The sequence below is a fragment of the Scleropages formosus genome, chromosome 18 (genome assembly GCF_900964775.1).
Source record: "Scleropages formosus chromosome 18, fSclFor1.1, whole genome shotgun sequence".
In the NCBI taxonomy this organism is placed as follows: domain Eukaryota; kingdom Metazoa; phylum Chordata; class Actinopteri; order Osteoglossiformes; family Osteoglossidae; genus Scleropages; species Scleropages formosus.
The window spans coordinates 19,595,420-19,619,453 of NC_041823.1; the positions used below are offsets into that span (position 1 = coordinate 19,595,420).

Genomic DNA, 24,034 nt, shown 5'->3' on the forward strand with positions numbered 1-24,034 from the left:
GTGCTGCGGAGGTGTGTGTGTGTGTGTGTGTGTGTGTGTTCGTTCCGTGGCGGAGTGTGACTGTCCGCGCGCGGGAGAGAGAGAGAGAGAGAGAGAGAGAGAGAGAGAGAGAGAGAGCGAGCGAGAGGGAGGGGGGGCGGAGGGACGCAGTGTGGGCGGAGGAGGGAGAGGCGCAGAGGGAGGGGGCCGCAGCCTCGCAGCATCACAGCATCGCCCTTCTTTCTCACGACGCCTGCTGCAAACAAGGGCGACGGCAGTCTGTTTCACACACACACACCGCGCGCGCGCGCACACATACGCACGCACGCTGCGCACACAGACACACACCGCACAGACAGAGCGCAGGGCGGACGGAGACACCGCTGCGGGGACCAGAGCGGAGCGGCGGAGGCTGAGAGGGGACCGGGGCTCGGGTACCACAGCATCCCTTCACGGTACCGAGGCTGTGTGTGTGTGTGTGTGTGTGTGTGTGTGTGTCGGGGGGGATCACAACGCATCCTGGGCTCTGTCCACGACGCCTCACACACCTCCACATCCATCCATGTTCGCTCAGTTACTGTCGCATGTTCGCATGTACAGCATGTCCTCTATATATATATATATGTGTGTGTGTGCGCGCGCACGAACCTGGCTCTCTCGCCCCCCTTTTCACTTGTGCTGTCACTCCCCACGTTTGACTCCCTTCATACTGACTGTACATTGTGACAATAATGACAATGTGCACAAATGTACATTAAATAGGTGTCTGTCTTTCTTGTCTCTAGGTAGACATGGTGCTCAACCTACACACACACACACATAGGGTACACACCTGCGCCTGTGTGTAGGCTGTGTGCGGATGCCAGGATTGTACGAGAGCCACTCCACACCTGTACGTTTCAGCAGATTTTGACCGAATGTATTTTCTGTATCTGTTTTCTAACTGTTTCTCTCCATCCGGCTGTAAATACGCGGCCGCACCGGCGCTCGGAATATGGGTGCAGTACGGGCCCTGCAGCGGCAGCGGCGGCGGCGGCGGCGGCCGCGACAGCAGCAGCAATCCGTGCGAGGCAGCGAGACGCCGAACATTAATGGAGCACCTCTGAACGTTTTCGGGAAATAATTTTCCCTGCTAGATTCCAGCGAGAGTTATTTCTGGATACCGGCGTTGCACTGCACTAACACCTTTCCTTGTTTGTCCTCCCCCCCTCCCCCCCCCTTCCCGTCGACTCGTCTACCTGTTTCTGACGCTGACCGGCGTGATGCATGTGTACCCCGCTCTGCCCCATCTTTTACCTCTCCCTTCCTCCCTAAGATGGACAGAATGAGTCGTCTCTCCTTTCTCCTCCTGTGTTTCACTTTGGTCGCCTATGGCAACAAAGGTCAGTCCTCTACCTTCCTACTTGTGCACTTGTGTCTTTTACGCTTACTCCTCGAAAACGGCAGCCGGCAGGACGTCATAATCACGGCTCGACATCGGCGTCTCGAGCCTAGCATCGCAAATCAATGTGATAATGAGAGGCGAGAGATGCCGGGCGTCCTCCGAACACGTTGTCGAGCTATTGTTATGCGAGGGCCGAAGCGCGAAACAAAGACGGACGGTGGCAAGGGGAGGTCCGGCGGAACAAGGGAGAGGCATTGTGGCGGTGACAGAGGACATGTTTCTCCGAGGCGAGAGAAATACCGAGTGTGACACTGGCACTGACGCACGCGAAAGGAGAAGGGGAGGGACGGGGGGAGAGACCGAAAGTAATGTCTTTCAATCTGTAATCCGGTGTATAATCCTTGGGCCTGATGTTCAGATTAGTGGCGTATTAGTGCGAGTGGGAGGGGGATGATGTGGGGAAAAAAGAGAGGCGAGAGGGAGACTGATGAGAAGGAGCGAGTCGACAGGGGGATCCTGCAGGCTGGACGAAAGAGCGTCACCCGTGGTGGATCTAGAATTGTGGCTCGGGACAGTTTGGGCCTCCTCCCCCCTACTGGACCTGCAGCTAGAAGGAAGTGTCTATAAACATGTCCAAGACAGGGAGACAATCAGTTGAAAGGAAACAGGAGGCACCTGCTAGCGTAGTGGGTAGAGCTGCTGCCTTAGGACCTGAAGGTCACGGGTTTGAATCTCACCTCTGGCTGTAGTACCCTTGAGCAAGGTACTTACCCTAAATTGCTCCAGCAAAATCACCCTGCTGGGTGAATAATTGTAAGTCACTTTGGAGAGAAGTGTTAGATAAATGCCAACTGTTGTTTAAATTTATGTACATCATAATGTAACATTTCACCAATTGGTGAAAGCGATACGTATGATCCCAGCTCTGTGGGATCAGGATGACCTGCTCTCCTGTAAATGTTTGCATTTTGTGTTTTTTTTTCTCATGCGCTTTGACTCTTAACCATGTAAATTCAATCACTGCAGATGTGAATTTAGTTGGGTGTGATGTCTACAGAAAATGATAAATTATAGGTATTTAGGAATAGCCATTAAATTATGGTAGACACAGTTCGGCAACGAGCCTCGCTTATTCGACTAGTTGACGTGCCGTAAAGTGTTACATGGCAGTACCAGCTGTATGTAGGATTTTTGCCATTGTTGATAATTTGTCACTTGCATGGAGCGTTTGCAATGTGCTGTTCCCTATGATAAGTTTACCGTTAGTTCAAGTTTTTTTTTTTTGCTTTAGTCATATGGGAAATCTGTCCAGTTCAGTACATTTCTAGAGAGTCGTGGCATGAGTACAGCACAGCATTGTACCGTGACGAACCTTCTTCCATGTTTCTGCTGACCGAAACCTCCCCGGTGTCCCCACTGCTCAGCCAACAAACACAAGCCATGGATTGAGACGGAGTACCAGGGCATCGTGATGGAGAACGACAACACCGTGCTGCTGAACCCGCCTCTCTTTGCCCTGGACAAGGATGCACCTTTACACTATGCAGGTGGTCACCTCTCCCCATGTTCTCCGTGCACCCTGTTCAGCCTTGTCCAGTCCTGTCTAGCCTTGTCCTGTGCTGTCCTGTCCAGCCTTGTCCTGTCCTGTCCTGTATTGTCCAGCCTTGTCCTGTCCTGTCCCCTTGCCTCTCTGGGCGATGTGCGCAAGAATTCCCCAAAAACACCCTACCCTGCTGCATCCCGTAGCCCCGTGTCACTGTCCTTCCCCCACCACAATCTCTCTCTCTCTCTTTCTCTCTCTCGCTCTTTCACACACTTTTTAGATTTCATGTTTTTCAGCTTTCGGCACGGAGGAAAAGATTAAGTGTTTGACGGGGCACTCTCGAGCGTACCTCGTGATCTGCAGAGGCAGCGGTAGTAAAATATCTGCCAAAATGCTGATGCTTAAAATAGCGGAGGGGGCAAGACAGAGGCTAGACTCATGGAAAACGCTCAGATGTCAGAAAGATTCTTGCGCATAAACAGCAGCCTTTGGAAGCCGCGCAAAGACGGCCTCCTGGTTCGACGTGAAAACTCGAAGGGTTTTCTTCACCCTATTTATATCTTTTCGCGCTATCTCCACGTCAGGCTTTAAAATAGCTATCAATTACGAGCGAGCGTTATAGCTTTTTATGTCATCTTGAGAAGTATCGATCGAACGGATGGAAGAAGGTACTGTCTTTCAGCGCGGGGGCATTGCGGAGCACAGGCGAGCGCACTCTGTTTCTTCCGCTGTTCCAGGGGAGATCTGCGGGTTCAGGGTTCACAGCGGGACTGCGGGCTCGGGGGCGCCCCAGTTTGAGGCCGTCGTTCTGGACAGGTCCACCGGTGAAGGCCTGGTCCGCTCCAAAGAGCCACTGGACTGCGAGAGCCAGCGGGAGCACAGCTTCACCATCCAGGCCTACGACTGCGGCGAGGGACCTGATGGGGTCAACAGCAAGAAGTCGCACAAGTGAGACTCTGCTGCCCAAACGTGTTCCTTGTATTTCGGGGCTCTTATTCAGCATCGCTGCACTTTGTCGCTCTTATTAGACTCTATTTGCGTTGGTGAAATGTTGCATTATCATGTACCATTGATAATTTTGCATTCATTCTGCCCCGATTTCATATCCTTTTGTAAATATGTAAATATCTCGCATTTTATTTCATTTTATTGCCCTCTCTCCTTCCTCTCCTGCTTTCGCAATCTCCGCCTCGCTCAGAGCCACGGTGCACGTGCGCGTCAACGACGTGAACGAGTTCTCGCCCGTCTTCGTGGAGCGGCGGTACGAGGCGTCGGTTCCCGAAGGCCGCCTCTTCGATCGCATCGTGAGGGTGGAGGCGTTGGATGCCGACTGCTCCCCCCAGTACAGCCAGATCTGCTTTTACGACATCATCACTCCCAACGTGCCCTTCGCCATCGACAACGACGGTGAGAGGAGCCGCTCGCAGCGTGGCACCCGGGCTCTCTTTTGTTTCGGCCACACGAAGAAGCGCGCCGGGCGCTCCACGCAGCCTCTCTTGCATACGTTACATCTGAGTGTGCCTCGGTGTTCCTCCGCGCCCCGTTTCATTAAGTCAGCTGAAGGGTAAATACCGGCATTGTCTCGGTTCCTGTGGTGCGGAGACCGAAACGAGCCCGAAACGGATTCCCGGGGAGCTTTGCGAGATGACTTTGAGGCGCTTTAGCGTTTAAGCCTTTCTGGGGTTGTTCCTTTCACCAAGGGTTTGACTGGCCTGATCTTGTTATCCCAAATCCCAAATTAAATTACCTCTATGTATCGTGACCGTATGCTGTGCGCCTATTCCTTTTCTCAGGGAACATTAAAAACACGGAGCCCCTGGACTCGAAGCGCCAGCGCGTCCATAGCTTCTGGGTGACGGCGTTCGACTGCGGCAAGAACCGAGCGCAGGCTGACGCCCAGGTCATAGTGACGGTGAAGCCCTCCTGCAAGCCCGGCTGGATCGGTAATAGGCTCTCGTCACCCCCTCATCATCCTGTCATCGGCTCCGAATGCGTCGCGGCTTATTTGATGGCATAACCTTGACTGTGTCGAACGAGAAGCCTGTCCTCGTGCATGGGCAAACCTAATATCTCACGGGTGATGTAACCGTTAACTTAAAGGCCTGCGTGGGGAATCTGAGCTCTGGCGAAATCGTCTAACCTGGCTTCCTTCCTCAGGATGGTCGAAGCGTGTGGAGTACACCCCTGGGTCGGGCAGCATCCCCCTGTTCCCCAGCCTGCACCTGGAGACCTGCGAGGAGACGGTCTGGAACATTCAGGCCACCGTAGAGCTGCAGACGGGACACATCGGCAAAGGCTGCGACCGTGACAGCTACTCCGACAGATCTGTGCGCAGGCTCTGCGGTGAGCGCACCCGTGAACGTCCGCGGGGGATACGGCTGCACCGCCTCAGTTTGGTTCTCGGGAAATGTCACATCGCTGCCGCGATCATCCGGTCATTTTTCAAGCGGCCGGCTGCTGAGCACGAGGAACTTGCGATGCTGTGTCTGCACTACGTTTTATCCCGAGTCTGATTTTCACGTGCTCTCCGTCTCCAGGTGCAGTGAGGGGGGAGGTGGACTTGCTGCCGCCCCCGTCTCCGGCGGCCAATTGGACGTCGGCTCTGCCCACCCTCCCTTCGTCTGATTCATCGCTCGTGTTCTCTTTCAATGGCTCGAGCCACGTTGCCGTGGTGCCCGATTCGGTGGCTGCTGCAGTGTCTGGGGACCACTTCACCCTCCAATTATGGATGCGAAGGGGAGGAGCCAATACGCAGCCGGCGCCCAATCAGGTCCGAGGGAACCGCAGGGAGGAGGAGTACATCGTCTGCAGCACCGTCAGGAACGGTCGGTGTCACGAATGGATCGAGTTTCGCGGTGATCGGCGATGGGTTGAATGCAAATGTTGGGCTGTGTGACTTTGCATTTTTCATCCTAACTATGCAAATAGGGAAGGGCACCTGTGTGACTCATGCTTTCGTCACTCGTTCCCTCCTTCTCCCAGATGACTCCTACTCTCACTATTCTCTGTCGGTACACGGCTGTCGCCTGTCCCTGTTTTACTGGCCCGACGTTGCCGCTGCTCGTCCTGTCAAGTTCCTCTGGAAACTGGAGCAGGTATTTTGGGAGTACCCGGCTCGCACCAGTCGCCGGTGTACCTAGCAGTACCTTGCAGATGGGGGTGGGGACTAGACGTGGGATATGGACTCAACCCCACAAGCTGGCGTGAGGGGATGGATGGACATGATCTGAATAACCGCTGAACGTTTGCCCATCAGTTGCGCCAACAGGGACTGCATACAACACACTTCACTCCTCTGTGCATCTTTCTCAGGTGTGTGACAGCGAGTGGCATCACCTCTCCCTCAGCGTCCAGTTCCCATCCGTCACCTTGTACGTGGATGGCGTGACCTTCGACCCGGCGCTTATTCACGACAGCGGCGCCGTCCCAAACCCTGCCCCACGGCAGCGTTTGGTCATCGGCGCGTGCTGGGGTAATTCCCGATCAGATGCTTTCACAAACTGGCCATACGTTAACGTTGGTTTTACTAGAGAGACAAACGCACGTAGTGTTTATTTTCCAAGAAAATGTATTATTTAGTCAAATCTGATGTGTAATAAAAACAGATTATCAGCAGATGGCGGAATCGAATGAATTTACTTCTTATTTACCCTGCTCCGTGGGTGCGGTACTCATATCAGGTGTGTGGGAGGAAGGACACAAGTCACGGAAGGAAGGGTGACATTCACCCCCGTGCTACACGAATCGCCAAAATCGAGTTTTAAAATGTTCTACCTACGAACGCGTGCTTTTTTTCGAACTGGGACGCAGACTAAATCGACTTGTCAGATGAGCTATAGCCGCGGCGTAGAGAATGATAAACCGTCGTAGTTGCGCTTCTCTCGATGTGCACGTGGCGCCGTGTCAGGATGATGATAACGAGAGCGCGTCTGTCTCCGTCAGAGCTGGAAGAGAAACAGAAAGACCTGCTGAACAACAGTCTCCCTGAGAGCAGAGACACAGGTGAGAGATGTTTGCCCGCGTCTGCTCATATCCCAGCGTCCCAGTTGCATCCAGGCAGCGACTCGTGTTGCTCTCCCCCTTCTGCGGCCGACAGGGAGGTATGTGGGGGGATACCGTGGCCTGTTGTCGGGGGTGACCGTGCGCCCGGGGAGCGTGGAGCCACACAGCGTCGTGGAGTGCCTGTACGCCTGCAGGGAGGGGCTTGACTTTGGGGACCTGGAGACACTGGGATCGGGAATGAAGGTGTGTAGAGGGGGCCCCTTGGGTGTGGGTACGGTGCAGTGAGGTGTTGTGTGATGGCGGGCGGATCACACGACCTTTTGGCCTCGCGGCGATTGAACCGGTCCTTGCGTTCCCGACGATTTATCCTCTCTTTCCGTGCCAGGTGCACGTGAACCCCAGTCAGTCCGTGCTGGTGCTCGAAGGCGACGACATCGAGAGCTTCAACCGAGCCGTGCAGCAGGTCACCTACAGGAACTCCCTCCGCTTCGCCACACCTGGAGTTCGCCCTCTCAAACTCACCACCTCCCTCAGGTAGGAGAACGTGCCGGCGACACCCCTGGTTCCTCGGTGCCTTGCTCACCCAGCGTGTTCACCTCTTCCTGCCTCACGACCTTGTCGCTGCCAGTACGGCAGTTGCAGAACAAAGCATGAATTCAAGGCCTCTCATTTACATGTATTTATTTATCATATGCTTTTCTCCAAAGCGGCTTCCAACGAACTCTATGTAGTGTCATCAGTCCAAACGCCTTATTCACCAAGGTGACTTACGCCGCACGATACACTGCTTACACTGGGTCACTCATCCATAGATCAGTGGAACCTGAACAGCATGTCTTTGGAGTGTGGGAGGAAACCAGAGCACCCGGAAGAAACCCACACAGACACAGGGAGAACACGCAAATTCCATACACGCTGAGCAGGGATCGAATCCACATTTTCTCGCACCACCCAGGCACTGTGAGACAGCAGCGCTACTCGCTGTGCCGCCATGTCACGTCCGGATACGTTATACAGGTTGAAACTATATGTTCGCAGGAGGCACAATCCGACACGTGCAGCGCGGTGCTACTCGGTATTCCATGTTTTACACGTGTCGTTAAGTGTCTCTTCTGAAAGCGTCGCTTTTTTTCACTGGAAGCTCCGGAGAATCGCGCGCCGTCATCTGCGATCCGCACCGACAGTCGTTTTCGGTTACCGCAGGTTTATGGTAATTACACAATAAACAGACAAAACGTTGAGAAATGGTGCGGGTTATTTAATAAAGCAACAGAGCGCTTCGAAATGAAGCATGAACTGGCAGAGCGCAAACAGCAAGCGGTGAGGGAAACATCAGGCACGTAAACGACGGCATCGCCGTTTCTCAGCGTGACGTGCTCTCGTCCCGTCTCTTGCGGAAAAGCATTATCTCACTCCTCACGTTTTCACGCCATAATCAATGCTAATCGTCACATGCGTGCATCCCCAGACTGGATGGATTCCTCACGAGCGATGTAACAGAAGACGAAAACAGTTCATGTTCATGAGCAATTTCTGTACACTAATAGATGCCTCCGTGTATCCCGGCTATTTCGCTGAACCCGAGGCGCTGCTCGTCCTCTTCTTCGCTCTCTAGGTGCTTCAGCGAGGAGGGCTGTTTGTCTCTCAAGCCACTGGAGGGCTACCTGGTGGTCCTGCAGCCCGATGCCCCTCAGATTTCCCTATCCGGGGTGGGCCCCCATCTGGCCCGGCCGGCCCCCGAGTTTGAGGGACCCAGGGGCGTTCCCCTGTTCCCAGAGCTCAGGATTGTGTGTTCGCTGTCCCATGCGGTAAATACTGCAGCGCAAGGCATGGAGGGAGGGGGTAAGTCACTGAGCAACAACCAACCTTGCCTTCCTACACAGAGAGTAGCAACGCGTAACAATAACGGTACTTGGTAATGCGAGCATCACAGAGGGAACGACTGCCATTATATTGAGAAATCATTTCTAATGCGAGATGAATATGTTCTATAAATAGGCAACACAACGGTTAAGAGACTCGTAATCTCAGCGTTGTCAGTCCTCCTCGCATTGCTTTAGTACCCTTGGAAAAGGTGCTTACTCTCAACTGGTCCAGTAAAATGCACAGTTGAGTTGTGTAAATGGGTCAAACGCTGTATAAGTTGTTTTGTCTAAAAAGAACAAATTAATTATAACAGTGCTTGAGTCACGGTGATACAATAGGGACGATAAAGAGAATATTTTCAGTAGTTGTAAGCAACGAGCTGGAAAACGGCGGACTTCAGATTATCTGCGGAGCAGGAACGATGAATTTTAGACATGGCACAGAATTATATTTATATATTTATATGTAATAACTCGACTTCGACGCAGAGGAAGCTAAAGACTGGAAGGACGCCCAATATTAAGAAGACTGCCCACAGACAGTGGTTTTGTAAATGGCTATAAACTGCAGGCGGTAATTATTCTAGCGTACTACTTAATCGTCGTCTTTCTTCGTATCGTTACTGAATTATGCTTGGTGGTGGGGTCATTTTGTGTCTATAAAAGAAACGGCATCAGTTTCACAGTGAGGTTGTGTATTGTAATGTTATTTTTTAAAAAAAAATGGTAGGAGGGTATCAGGATTTGCCTATCCTGTGTTTTATGCACCTACTTGAACGATGAACCTCGGTGCACCAAGTGGTAACAAACTAGGTTTACCTGAGTCACATTGTCTGCAGCTATGTCTCCTTCTCTTAATGTAATGCATAAATTGTACTTTTGCTGAGATGTACGTCGCTTTGGACAAAAGCGTCTGCCAAATGAATATAAACGGAAATGTAAATGTAGGTTGTTATTCTGTCTCTGAAGGTGTATTTAACGTGTCGCGTGTGACAACATTATGCAACAAATACAGCAGCCACTGTAGTAATTTCACCATCTACCATCTTTTATATAAATTATCTCTACACCGAGCCTGTTTCGTTACGGTCCTGTTCGCTTCCCCCCCGTTTCTTGGGTCTCATTTTCCACACCATTTTACGGAGATAAGGCGTATGTGCTCTATAAACTTTTTAAAGGCCTCCTTCTCAGTGTTGCGTTTCTTTTTTTTTCTTTGGATCCCTTGATCTTTCCGCCAGCGCTCATGTCCGATGCGGTAGCCCACACTTTGGATGGCTGTGAAGTTCAACCTCTTGGAGAAGAGCTAAACCCTGAGCGGGAGGAACTTCTGGTTGACATGGAATCGTTGCGAGAAAAGGGGTTGGACATCATCAACACAACGGCTTATATCGCCATTACAGGTACCGCTGTTGAGTGGGCCGGACGCACTCACGACAGCCCACGGAGTGTTTGACTGTAAATGCTTCACGTTCACCTGAGAAAAGTACATTTGGAGTAGCAGAACTTGGAAGCGAGGAGACGGGAAACGGAGAGGCTTATAGCGCCATTTGTCATTCGACTCGCTCGTCCCTTGGGAGCTCACCGATCGGTCGACTCTGGCTCATCGCTTCACGCTGCTCCATCACGCCCTTTTTCTGCTACGTCTCCGTTCCTCCCAGGAGCCGAATCCATCTCGGTGTACGAGGACATTCTCCGGTCCATCCGCTACCGGCTCGCCAAAGGCTCGGCCCGCTTCGAGAGGCGATTCCGTCTCTCTTGCTCCGAGATGAATGGTCGCTACACCAGCAACGAGCTCACTCTTGAGGTAAGTAGAAATTCACTCTTACAGGCAGGCCAAGAAGTGCTGCATCTGTCATACTGGAGTGTTCTCTGGAAAAATTACTAGTAATCTCAAGTCTTAGTGACAGTTGACTGCCCCGTCTTTCTGTTGCTGTCGGTAGTATATGCATTATCAGCGGTAATTATTCTTTCCACGTGGTCTTTGTAATGTTGATGATAGTTTGGGGGGCTGTTATTATTATGTTTGTCTGTAATGTTCTTTTAATTTTTCTTCTCAGCAGTGCGATAAGCTCCTTCAGTGTTCAGTGCTGTGGTAGATCTCTATCATGCTCTCTTCCGGCAGGTGAATTTCCTTCATTCTCTGGACAGCCTGTATCACCCCTCACACCTCCTGGCTTCGCAACAGCAATTCCTGCACCCGTCTCACCACTCTGGAGAGCTGGGTGGACACACACTGCCCAGTCCACACCGTAACTCAGGTAGCAGCATTTCACTGGGTCTTTCATTGCTAAAATAAGGGTGTCCCTTACCGTGAACAAGAACCCTGCAGTGCAGTGCTGCCATCTGTCTTACTCTCTCTCATACTGTCTCACCGATCTCTCAGGGTGACTGAATGATTCTCCTCTGCCGGTCTTGCTCTGCAAGTGTTTCTCTTGCTCCGTCTCTTAGTGGTACCAGGAGCTGCCACGGTGATCATCATGGTGTGTGTCGGGTTCTTGGTTGTCATGGTGATCCTGGGCGTGTTCCGAATTCGCTCCATCCACCGCCGGGGCGACGGGACCCGGAATGGGGCGAAGGAAGGCAGCGGTCAATGGGACGACTCTGCTCTGACCATCATTGTGAACCCCATGGAGGTAAAACTCCTTGACCAGTTCATACTGGATCTGACCTAATGTGTCTGTAGTGCCTCCGCACCTCGTTCTGTGTGTTTCCCGAGTGTAATGATCAGGCACAAGCTGTGCATCACACTGATTGTGCCTGGATAGAAATGGACTTTATTGGACTTCTTGGATAATGATATTTCAACGATTTTTTTGAAAAACTGACATTTTTGTCCTTGTGCCAGGTATGTGGATGTATTCATAACACATGTGGGTTTGAGGTACAGTGTTTTTCTCTTTTTTTCTACCGCACTCAGTCATACGAGTCCCGAATGGGTGCGACTGTAGACACCGAGGGGGAAGGGGAGGAGGACGAGGAAGGGGTTGACTCACCTGGTGATGCCAGCGATGACCAGCGAATCATCATCAAAAAGGAGGGGAGAGACAGTGCTCCCCGGCGTTACTGAGCCAGCGGCTGGGTCTGGAGGCACGTACACCGTGGAACATCACAGCTGTAAAGGCATTCGAACCCAAGGCCCTACACATTTGTAAATCACTGCGGAAATGTCTGTAGAATGTATACTCACAAACACTACACACGACTCACACCTCACTCAAAGAGAACGCCATCCGCAGCAAGCCAGTGCATTCAGACATTGTTTACAAAATATTTGACCGAGTTGTTACCTACCCACTGTAGCAGTGAACACCTGACTAAACAGGATAGCCATGTATTTGTCACACAAATAACCACCTTTAGTCTTTTAAGACAGAACTCCGAAAACATAACGCACCATATTAATACATAGAAAACAACAAAGGGTAATTATTGCACCGCGTCACCGTTTAGTGAGACATGGTTCTGAACCACGGGAAATAACAGTACAGCACATACAGCACCTTGAAACGCAACGCAACACACCACGTGAACTGAGAGACTATTCAGATTAGGCCTTTATGCACTAACCCAGGTACTTCTTTCCTGAGGACTGAGTCGTCCTCTGTGCCATACAACCTCTCTACACATTCCTTCCCTGTAAAACGTAACGCGTACAGAGGCTGATGACGATTTAACGCAAAGAGCTGCTGTGCTGGGTGCGACTTATCGACTGGCACAACCGGCACCGCGCAAACGCTACACACAGAGCACCACACTGCACAGTCTGCAGAGCTGAACGGCACTCGCGACACGACCTGCTTGCCACCCCCACCATCCCCCCCCGGCCCCTTCCCACACCCTCATACCACAATGGCCCTGCTTTATCCAGAATGTCAGCTCAGCTTGGGCATCTTTGATTGTATTGAAATTTCTGTAAATACAAATTATTATTATTGTTATTATTATTATTACAAGCTTCAGTTTTCCAGTTGTGCCTGCAAAATGGACGCAATTTGATATCGATGATTTCCTTCACTGTTATTAATTATACCTTATTATTTGAAGTTCTTGCTCTAAAGTTGCAGCCACAATTATAATAACAGTAATAATGATAATAATGATTAGCTTGTTAAGTGTCAATTAATTTGTGTGTTGATCTCTGTAATTTAAAAAAAAAAAGTGTTAATATTGGGATCACAGTGAACTGGAAGGCACATTGTCGTGAAAATTAGTATTCTCTCCTTTTCCTCACGCACTTGGTCTTTATATCTCAATTGCTCCTCTGTGCTCTCCCATCCCTCTTTCCCTCGGACCCTCTGTTCTTCGCTGTCTTCTTTCTTCTCTTTGCTCTCCACTCGCTCTCCTTTGTTCTTTGTCTCGTTGCCCCCGCTTTCGTTCTCATCCTTCCCTTTTCTCCTGTCTCCTTCTCTAGCTCTCCGTCCATGTGTTAGTGTACAGTGATAAAACTGTCAGTAAACAAAGCCTGTTGTTTTTAAGTGTAACATTAAGAATTATACAATTGCATTGATGATAACTTATTATTACTATGGTTATTATTGGACATTAACTGTAATTATTGATACAGTAATGATTGTGACATGGATTATTATGACCAGTCATCATTGAGAACTGTCAAAAAAAAAACTACACAAATTCATAATAAAACATTAGGATGACGTCAGTGCTTTGCACGTGTCGTAATGTATTCAGTGTGTCATTGTTCGGGAATCTCCAGCGATTGTTTCACTGATGCGGTTGGAGATGTAACCTTGCAGTTGGAAGCTCCGTGGCTCGAATCCCACTCTGAAACAAGCCAAGGTACTTACTGTATCAGATCAGAGTAAGAACACCCTGCTTTATAAACAAAGTAAATCACCAAGACGTTCGTTATTTAGCGCTGTACGTATCCTTGGAGAAAAGGCATCAGCTAAATAAAGGTGAATAAAGAGGTTCATTTTGGCCCGAGGCAGAAACGAAGTAACCTTTACCCTGCCAGATTAGCTAAACTCTATTTACACACTTTTGTAACGCATCCCACCCCCCACGGAACGGACAGTGCGATCAATCTCTGCCTCTGAACCTGCTGCGCTCTGCTCTAACTATATGCGCCTGCAGCGCCCCCTGCTGTCGAACTGCCGCTAACGCCTTTGGATCCCACACGGCCTTCCATTCAGCACATTCATTCAATGATTTTTCCTTTCATTTGGAATCAGCTCGCTTTGATTTGGGCTCGCTTGTTTCTCGCGGCCAGTGAACGCGTGCTTGTGGACATGACACGAGAGTAGTTACTCGTTCGAGGAGAGTCCTGGGAACGGGGGTAAAGGGACGCTGTTCCAGCGCGGCTGAGTCACACAGAAGGAAACAACTTGCTTGGACTTTGCATTCGCGCCTTGCGCAACGCGGAAGAACGCAAATACAGACCCGCGCGCCGCATTTTGACTCAAACTTGGTCTCGTTCGCAGCACAGGGGACTGCAGGCACATTTGGACGGAGTAAAACCGCACCACAGAGCACGCGAGGCCGCTGCGCTGTAACACGCCACGAGCCATTTGAGGAAGACTCCGTCGGTTCCGCGAGCCCCTCTTCAGAAGCGCCTTCTGACGTCAGACGCTCTGAGCGCCGATTCGCTACGCAATTTGCGCACGGGCCGCACTGCGCTCCGTCGACGTGCACGTGAAGCACGTTTGCGTAAATGCGGTCTGTGAATACGACAGGAGGGATTAATTCCATTTACCCCTGTACGGATTTTCTCCCGTCGACCGGGACGGCGAACGAAAAAGACATATCGGGAGGGGTAAAAAGACGAACGGGGCGGCAGCTGTGTTCCTACACACACCGTGTCCTGCGTTCGCTGTGAGGCGCAGAGCTGCTGGACTGTGTGTGATCAGCAGTCTTCGGGCCGAAGGTGCGTGTTGTGTGTGAAGTGTGAGTGTTTGTAGTGTGTTGGCATTCCACTGATTAGTACTCCACACTCACGTCACGGGGGTCAGTCTTCTCATCCATGATGTTGTCTCCCATCTTCGGGACGGCGTGTGCGTTGTTGTGTGTGAGCGATGCGAGCTCAGGTGTCACCGCACACCTCCGTCTCTCTCTCTCTCTCTCCCTCTCTCCCTCGCTCTCGCGGTCTCGCGCGCTCCACGATTGCCTGTGTGTGGAAGTGCCTGACAGCTCGGCTCGCGCTTAGCCAGATAACAATGAGGTCCGCAGGGCAGCGGGAAGGAGGTGCACTCGGGGCGTCTCGCGCTCCCGCTTCCGTGCCAAAGCACTTGTAGTGTGTGCCTTCTGCTCGTCGATAACAACAATGTGACGTATAAATTGCCACACAAAATTATTCGGAAGACCTCGTCGGAGTTAGAAAATTGTTTCCCCCCCCAAAAGACTGAAAAGTTTTGTCCCTTTTCTTACATAAACACTCCCACGCTTGAAGTTACAGTACACACACACACGCTTTAAAATCCAAGTGTTTGATGGGGGGGGGAACTACCTGACGAATTATTTCAGGGTGCTTCAGGTAAATAAAATGATAAAATCTTTTATTAGTTTGTTTGCGGTAAAATTTTGCACGAGATTCAACGTTAAGCCCCTCGTCCAGAGAGCTTTGTGTCCCAACTGAGCCGCACTGTAACGATAACGATATATATTATGAGGTACTTTTTGTGGTCACTGCAAGTCTGGCTCGTCGCTCATCTACTGATGGATTCACTGTGCAGCTGTTGTAATCCAGTTTGTCTGCTGAAGGTGTTTATTAATCCCTGTATGCACGTCAGCTCATCTTAACCTTGTGTCTTACACACAGTTTCCAAGCATTAGTACATAGCTGCTTATCCCCATCTCATTCATGTGCTTTACTTTGCATGTGAACTGTTGGGAGCCCTTTGTGTTTTACCTCATGAAACATTGTGGTGTTTTATTATGGCTCACTTTTTTCACTACAGTTTCAGATTAAGGTGGCTGTATGGCGGTAAGGCCAACGAATACAGTATATTGCGTTAAATAATTACTGGAGAGCGTGAAGTTTAGGACTGTTGACTTGGAATCTAAAGGTTTCCAAATCTGCCTCCTCCTGTAGTACTCTAGATTAAGGTATTTACCCTGAATTACCCCAGTACGAATATTGTGCTGAAGAAAGGGGTAAATCATTGTAAAATTGTTTATCCGACATTGTAAATTCCTCTGGAAAAGGTGTAAACTATTACCGAATCCTTCAGATACTTCCTGTTTTACGTTCAGAGGACTCATCCATGTGTCACAACCCAATCTACACCGCTCCTGGTCCAGGCTCTGATGATATTGGGCTTTGGGCTTTTACAAGTTCCTCCTGTCTTCCATTCTCCACCATCAAGTCTCCTCTGACCTGTATGGCTGTATGGCGATTGCATGTTTTGCCATGTTTATACAAGTTTCCTTGCAAGTGATCACCAAGAGTCGACTTCAGCTCACCCTACCCTACCTCTGTAGGTGACTACTTGAGTAATGTGTATCAGCAAAATGTGACATTTTGTATGTTTCTGCATATAAAGCTTTGTAGTTCAATGCCTTTGTTTTCTCTGAATTGTACATTGCTTATAAGTAAAGGTAAATGAGTAATTGCACTTAATTTAGTAAGTAATATTGTACCCTTTTTTCTTTCCAAGACTTTGGGCTTTGACAGATTTGCAGCAACAACCAAGTTCTACCCTGTGGTTTGTAATTAACTTGCATTGCCATGGCGATGCGGGATCTGGTTGAGGCAGAGTGTGGGGCTGCCAACCCTCTGATGAAGCTCACAAGTCATATGACTCAAGAAGGAGGGGCTTGGAGGCACAGGGCCACACCTACTGTGAGTGTCCGACCATGAGTTGGGATGGATTTCTGTTACTGTTCCCTGTGTTCATCATAGACAGTCATCAATGGTGATGTTATTCATAAAAGTCTTTAAAATACTTATGCCAGAACTTATTTGTTCCAAATTTGCAAGAACCACTGACCAACACCGTCTTCCTCTGTTTTCCTTTGCTTCTTTTTCTTAGATCCCCCCCACTCCCATTGAGCTAGCTACTGAAGAAGAGGTTGGTTCGTCTTCTTCCCAGATATAACGATGTCAGTCGTCATGATGCATACAGGAGCTGATCTGCCTGTGACCTGCAGATAGTGTTTGTGATTTTTGTGGGATCATAATTCCCTAGACTGTTTTTACTGTGAAGATCATTGCATCCTGGTTGTTAGGTTAACTGTGAACTCTGCGTCTCCCATTTTAATTTTGCAGCTGGTGAGCGAGTTCCTGCAAGCCCCCCCACGCCCCCCCCACACTTTTGACATGGGGCAACTTCTTGAGGAGATGCAGCAGATAGACCAGCAGAGCTACATACAAGCTCCACAAAGAGGTGCGCCCAGAGGAGGGCTCCTGACATGGCCCCATAAACATCTGCACAAAGACACGACACATTAACACCGATCGATTCCAACTTCTTAGCTGGATGCACTGCTTTACGTTAATCACCTGTACATACACTAGTGTGCATGAGCTCTCCTCCTGTCCATTCATGTGTGTAACCATGGGGTTGCTGTGGTTAGCTCCTGGTGTCGCAGACCTGGCTCTCTCTGGTGACTGGGCAGCGGAGTTTCTGTCTGCCCCCGACTCCACCTCCGCACCTGGGCAAGTAGGACTCGGTGATTCGTCCGACGCTGACTGGACCCGAGAGTTCATCACTGACGCTACAGGTGCCCTCTGAGTTTTGCATGCAGCTGCTGAATTCTGAAGGTGTTTCTGAATTCTCGCTCATGCACTTACTCACCCATTTCTCGCAGACCCTGGTCGCTGGGCAGAGGAGTACCTGGAGCAGTCTGAGGAGAAACTCTGGCTTGGAGACCTGGGAGAGAGGGATCAGGATCGAGAGTGGTGAGGGAATCATAGTGTACACAGCAGGTAGTTAAACAGTTACAGTTGCCGCCTTCGGGTCTGAAGGTTGCAGGTTCAAATCCTACTTACCATTGCAGTGCCCTTGAGCAGGGTGCTTAAAGTGTTCCAGTAAAAACAGTCCAGCTGTATAGCAAATGGGTAAATATAAGTAGCTTAACATTTTAGTTAGTCGCTTTGGCGAAAAGTATTAGCTAAATGAGTAAATGTAATTTATTGCGCTGGTAGCTACGATTTTGTGACTGTGCTGTCAAAATAGGGAAAATTATCTGTGCGATAATTTAGCATGTGGTGTATTTAACTAGTAATTTTTAGTAAAACTCTGCATAACAATGTTAATGAAACAGGACACAGGAATACCAGTCGGGGGAGGAGCTAAAACAGACAGCCAATGAGCTTCTGGCGAAAGTTGACGACCCCAAATTGCAGAACACGGAAGTGAGTTTGTTTCTGGACAGCTGTCCACAACTGTGTTTGAACATTTCTGCTTTTGTGTTCTGTGTTGTTTTTGTTCTTTCTATTTGTTCTCACACGTACAGTCTATCTTTTCTCCGCTGCGCTTTGTGTGGTGCTTTTTATTTTGATGTTATTGTGCTGTGATTTTCACACTCGTGTGTTCTCGGGTGACCGCCGTTGTTTGAATCCCATGTAGTTTACTGCATCCCTTCCTTGACTTGTGCTGCTGTAATGCATTGTAGCGATATAGCTAGTCTTTAGCTATAGTTGTGTAACTACCATTGTGTTATTGTTGTGTTGTCTGTCGTGTAGTTCCTGCGGTTTATTAGGCAGATTGGCGAGGGCACTGTGACAGTGGAGGACAGAGCAGGCAAACTGCAGACAGATAGAGCTCAAGCCCAAGTGGCAGAGCAGTGGGCCTCTAACATCAATCAGGTAGGCCCACGAACAAGAAAACGCACGGAAGGGTCCACCTGGGGCCACACTGTTTACTAAGAGTGTGTCACATCTCTGTCCCCAATGCTGTTTCACACTGACGGTATCTTCTTACCAGTACGTTACATGCATTGTGAATGCTGTTAACATTTGCTGGCAAAATGAGTGTTTTGAAGAGACTTGTGTGTTCCCATTGTGTGCTTGGTTAAAACGAACTGTTATATCTATATTATAATGAAGGAGAGTGTCTCCTGGTTGGGATACTGAGAAGTGTAACTACAGTAAATGCAACCAAACTGGCAGCACATAGTTTATCATTCGCTTTTGGTCAGTGCATAGGTACATGTTGCATTTAATTTAATTGCATGACTTCATTTTCAGCATTTTCCTCTCAGCTACTATAGATGATGTATAGTGATTACCAATTCACATCTTTAAATCAATCTGTCAATCAAATAAATTCAACGTAACTGATGTAACGTTGCAGTACGTTCACCTCCGTAGTGTTAAGTACACACATTGGAGAGCCCTGAAAGTAAAGGTAGCAATTAAAATTAACAAATATTTGCAGCGTAAAACCCAAGTGCTCATGTCTTTTTCGTACACTAGAGAACTACAGGGCCACGTAGACGAGTTTCTGGTAATACACGTGACAAAATTTATATAATATACAGTAGTTATATCACCAAGTAAAAAAAAAAAAGACTTTTAATCTTGTTACATGCATTCACATGTAATTCATACATGTAATTGTAACTCATAATTGAGCTGCCCTTCTGATTTACCCCTTATCCAATTTCCCCTTTACCCATCATACCCAACTTCTTCTACATTATTCCTCCTTATTGATTTTCATCATACAAAATACACATGACCACAATCCTTCAACAAAACACTCTACCACATTCGTCCAACTTCCCCCTCCTACCTTCCCAAAAAATACCCCTCCTCTCTTCCACCATCACTCCTCAAAGTTCCTCGAGGAGACTGGGGGAGGGGCGGTGCAGGTGGAAACTCGAGAGTGGAAGGAGAAGAGTGACAGAGCTAAAGCTAAAGATGCATATGAGTGGGCTACTGTCGTCAGGCAGGTAGGATCCCACACTCTGGGCAGTGGCAGTCAGTGGTCCAGGCATTCTAGTATATTCTGCAGCGCTCAGTTAGTCATAGTTTCCAATCAGTGAGTTGTGATTTGCCTCTTAATGCTTAATTCTTTCCTTGCTCTTATTCAAATTCCCCAGTATTAGGAGAGATGTAGCTATTTGACACAATATGCTGCCATGGGAGTGATTACTGAGTTAGTGCTTAGAACATGCCAGTAAGCATGGCATGGCTTGTAGCGGAGGATTGCAGCTCCTGTAGGTGTCTATAGAGTCTTAAGGGCAAAAGGAAGGAGGGTATGATTCCACTCTGAGTTCAGATCCCCATTCCTTATACTTTTTGCCTTTATTCTTTCCTGTCTTGCCCTCATTTGTCTCAGTATCCAGTCAATGATTTTGCTTGCACAGCAGTATGTAAAAAATTGCTGCTCATTGTGGTTTGTTTCCCGTAGGTATCGGAGGAGTCGGCCGAATCTTGGGTAGATGAGCTCACTGCTTCGGGTCCCGATTTCCAGCAGGCCAAAGCAGCTGTAGAGGTGAGGTAGATGGAGGACACACTAGGTGTCTGTTGCTGATGCATTATTTTTAGACTCTTACAGATAGGAGAAATCTATTGGAAGAACATTTTCTGATGTTCCCTGACTGAAATAAGTAGTAAGCTCATTGCAACTGGGTTGATGAGTCATTGCACTGATGGGACACTGTATATACTTTCAACACCAGAGTGATGTTGACTTCTGGGAGAAGCTGCAGGAGGAATGGGAGGAGATGACCAAGCGAGATGCTGAGAGTCACCCCTGGCTTTCAGACTTTGACCAGCTTCTGAGCAGCTCTTATGACAAGGTGTGAGCGTCTCAGCCAGCAAGTACTGTGCTCAGTCTCATTTGGTCTCTGTCTCTTTGACATGGCCGTTTCCTGTGTTTGGTAGACGACTTCCACATCGCACACTGCCTCCCCACGTAGAGTCTACAGCAAATTTCTTTCATGTGTTTGTCAGGGTTACCAGTTCGAAGAAGACAATCCTTACCTTTCCCACCAGGACCCCCTGAGTGAGGGGGTCCGGAGGATGGAGGCCGGCGACATACCGGGGGCCGTCCGACTCTTCGAGAGTGCTGTGCAGAGAGAGCCAGACAACCACTTAGTGAGGCCAATTGCTGACGTTTGCTGTCATGCCACATCTGAAACTGGGCAGTTTTTGTTTTGTTTATACCTGTAAGTGCTTCTCGCACTGTCTTTGTCTCTCACTTTCTGCTTTGTTGTTTTTTTTGCCCCCAGGCATGGCAGTATCTGGGTACTTGTCAGGCAGAAAACGAGCAGGAATTTGCCGCTATCAGTGCCCTCCGCAGGTACTTGTGCACAGCTGCAGCAGGAGTTCCCAGGGCAGCTTCGCTGAAAGTCAAGTCTGATGTTTGAGTCCTTGTGTTGAAATATATCCATGAAGGAAAAACATCTCACGTCTAGTATATTTTCACATAAAATCAATGTATTAAGTACGGCGCTGCAACTGATCCATTTATACTGCAGCTGTGTCATGACCTAAAATGGTCCTCTCAGGTCTCTGATACATTAGTACAGCATGACAAATGAATATCTCTATATTTAATGTGGTCTGTCAGTTCACCTGTAGTATATTTAATGTGGCCTAATGTTTCCATGCTTTCTCTTTCCAATATATTCTTTCTGACTTTGTAGATAAAGCAAGTATTACCACATTTTCGCATCTAGAATGCAATGTTTTTTGCTACTTGCACTTTTTTCTCTTTTTTTTTTTTTTTTTTTTTTTTTTTTTTTAGGTGTATAGAGCTGAAGAAGGACAACTTGACGGCTCTGATGGCGCTGGCTGTAAGCTTTACAAATGAGTCGCTATACAGGCAGGCTTGCGAGACGCTGCGTGACTGGTTGAAGCACAACTCCAAGTACCGGCACATACTGGAGCAAGCTGAACAGGAGCAGGAGAAAGAAGGAGGCAAAGAAAGGGAGAAGGACAGGGATAGATTTGGATCGTTACTGCCAGAGTGAGTGTTTTTCTTTGGCTGGTTAGTCTTTTAGATTAGCATTTCTTATTTCTTCTGTGAGAGCTTCTACTGAAAATAGTCGTGCTCCGCTTAACGATGTTTTGCGTAGCGATTGACCGCATATACAACGGTGGTCCCATAACATTATAGTAGAGCTGAAAAATTCTTATTGGCTAGTGATGTTGCAATGTCGTAGCGCAACGTGTTCCTCGTGTTTGTGGTGGTGCTGGTGTAAACAAACCCACTGCGCTGCCAGTCGTATAAAAGCACATACAGTTATGTTCGGTACGTAATACTTTAATGATGATAAACACCTGTGTTAATGCTTTCTGTATTTACTATGCTTTTTATCGTTATTTTAGTGTACTCTTTTGACTTATACTATGAAACAGTATGCTGTGTTATGCCAGCAGCAGCATCATAAATCTCGTGTTTACCGCGTCTCTGGACTGCATCGAGGCTATACCATTTAGGTTTGTATAAGTACACTCTATGATGATTGCAAATCAACAAAATCACCTAACGATGCATTTCTCAAAATGTATCCCCGTCGTTAAGCGACGCATGTCTGTACTAGAACAAACACCAGCTCACCAAGTGGTCCTCATTGGACCAGTCTTCTCCGCCTGAATAGAATAAACTGGTGGGAGTACAGTAAATGCATACACTTTTTAACAATCAACAAACAGCCTTTCTCTGCATTCCCCTGTCTCTCAGGTCTCTGTTCATGGAGGTGCAGTCCCTCTTCCTGAGAGCTGCTGCCTCTGATCCCAGTCATGTAGATCCACAGCTGCAGTGTGGCCTGGGTGTCCTGTTCAACCTGAGCGGGGAGTACGACAAGGCTGTGGACTGTTTCAGCGCTGCCCTCTCTGTCACCCCAGAGGTAACGCGCTCATTCTTCCACCCGTTTTCTGTTGATTAGAACACTTTATTATTGGAGTGCCGTACTAAACATTAGACATTCCCCCTGTTTCCTATGTCCGACTCTTGATTTCAGGACTATCTGCTGTGGAACAAACTTGGTGCCACGTTGGCCAATGGGAGCCGGTCAGAAGAAGCTGTTGCTGCCTACAGGAGGGCACTGGAATTGCAGCCAGGGTTTGTCCGCAGTCGATACAACCTGGGAATCAGCTGCGTCAATTTAGGGGCTCATAGGTAAGATACCAGCACAGCTGTCATTGTGGGGTTTACTGGTAAATGAAAAATCATCAGCCAGTGTTTAACTAGTGGAGATGTGATTCATGGATACCGTGAATATTGACTGAATCTGCTGTGAATGAAAGGGTTCTCAAATTTGGTCTCTTTCGTTTCTCCCTGTACAGGGAGGCGGTGGAGCACTTTCTGGAGGCATTGACTCTCCAGAGGCAGGCGGCAGGGGAGAGCGGTGCCACAAGGGGTGGCGGTACAGCGGCCACACTGATGTCAGACAATATCTGGTCCACGCTACGCATGGCACTGAGCATGATGGGGGAAAGCTCGCTATACGCAGCTGCTGATCGCCGTGACCTTGACACACTACTGCACCACTTCTCCAGGCGAGAGGGAGAAGCAGGGCATGACTGAAATCAGGCTCCGTCACAGGGAGGGGGGGTGATTGTGTGTGAGTGTACTGTGAAAGAACAGGGGAGGAAAGGTTGTTTAGGAGAGAGTGAATTTCAAAGAGAATGGACTCAGAGCCTAAGTGGGTAAAGCATATGAGAAAGTAAGTAGTACTCAGAGAAGGAAAGAAGCAGTTTGGAGAAATACGGAATTGCTAAGATACATGGTACTGGCAGTCAAACAAATTGCTGAGATTCAGTAGGTTGACTGACCCATATATCTAACTCTTGCACACACCGGGTTAAATACAGATTGTCTTTCTCTAAAGCGTTCAGCAGGTTGCTGACACGCGGTTAATTTTCTTTTGCATCGTAAGCAGTTCAGTGTGCATAGCCCGTGTTTCCCCAGTCCACGTTCATATAGCCGTATATACCCGCTGAAGTGATTCAGCCTGTCGGGGATCGATAACTTTATAAGTGTGTAAACTTCTGGCCAAAGGCCCACTTCCCTAACGGCTGCACGGTCCACACAGGGTGACATTAAAAGTGGAAAGAGGCAAGAACTGTATCACATTCACGCTGCTCTCTTTCCTATACCGTCATCGCCCATCTTGTAAAATAATTTGTAAATGCTTCCTGACATAACTTGTACTGTATTATAATTGCTGTACTATTGTTTTCACAACAGTAAAACTGACGGTAATGTCTGTTGTAATCTAAAGCAATAAAGCTTTGAAATCTTGTGGCTGTTTTAACTGTATATGTGTTTAGGTCAAGTACATCAGCGATGCTGCCTTGCACTTAGATTATGATTTCTTTATCCCTCCCCAGCGAGCCTTAAAATG

The 24,034-nt window shown here is 48.7% G+C and overlaps 2 protein-coding genes across 4 annotated transcripts; both read left to right on the plus strand.

The window, feature by feature from the left end:
• Positions 1 to 52: 52 nt before the first annotated feature.
• Positions 53 to 13,433, plus strand: clstn3 (calsyntenin 3). The gene is made up of 18 exons (XM_018732055.2): positions 53 to 434; positions 1,295 to 1,361; positions 2,788 to 2,910; positions 3,644 to 3,854; positions 4,105 to 4,313; positions 4,700 to 4,849; positions 5,064 to 5,249; positions 5,444 to 5,731; positions 5,889 to 6,001; positions 6,219 to 6,426; positions 7,003 to 7,151; positions 7,294 to 7,442; positions 8,524 to 8,750; positions 10,012 to 10,173; positions 10,432 to 10,577; positions 10,896 to 11,031; positions 11,222 to 11,406; positions 11,691 to 13,433. Exons 2-18 carry the CDS (start codon positions 1,295 to 1,297, stop codon positions 11,838 to 11,840), a joined length of 2,859 nt encoding a protein of 952 aa, XP_018587571.1. The 5' UTR covers positions 53 to 434; the 3' UTR covers positions 11,841 to 13,433.
• A 577-nt stretch (positions 13,434 to 14,010) lies between these two features.
• Positions 14,011 to 23,918, plus strand: pex5 (peroxisomal biogenesis factor 5). Of its 3 annotated transcripts, XM_018732058.2 has the most exons (17): positions 14,011 to 14,657; positions 16,387 to 16,571; positions 16,762 to 16,800; positions 16,998 to 17,115; positions 17,306 to 17,452; positions 17,540 to 17,630; positions 17,996 to 18,086; positions 18,417 to 18,539; positions 19,514 to 19,627; positions 20,089 to 20,172; positions 20,360 to 20,479; positions 20,634 to 20,777; positions 20,912 to 20,982; positions 21,430 to 21,651; positions 22,369 to 22,534; positions 22,649 to 22,806; positions 22,974 to 23,918. In XM_018732058.2, the coding sequence occupies exons 2-17, from the start codon at positions 16,458 to 16,460 to the stop codon at positions 23,212 to 23,214; spliced, it is 2,043 nt and encodes a 680-aa protein (XP_018587574.1). In that variant the 5' UTR covers positions 14,011 to 14,657; positions 16,387 to 16,457; the 3' UTR covers positions 23,215 to 23,918. The 3 variants fall into 3 exon arrangements, with proteins under 3 accessions (XP_018587574.1, XP_018587575.1, XP_018587576.1); XM_018732059.2 differs by lacking the exon at positions 19,514 to 19,627 and having other exon boundaries at positions 14,012 to 14,657; positions 22,974 to 23,917; XM_018732060.2 differs by lacking the exons at positions 18,417 to 18,539; positions 19,514 to 19,627 and having other exon boundaries at positions 14,013 to 14,657; positions 22,974 to 23,916.
• The last annotated feature ends 116 nt before the right edge of the window (positions 23,919 to 24,034 follow it).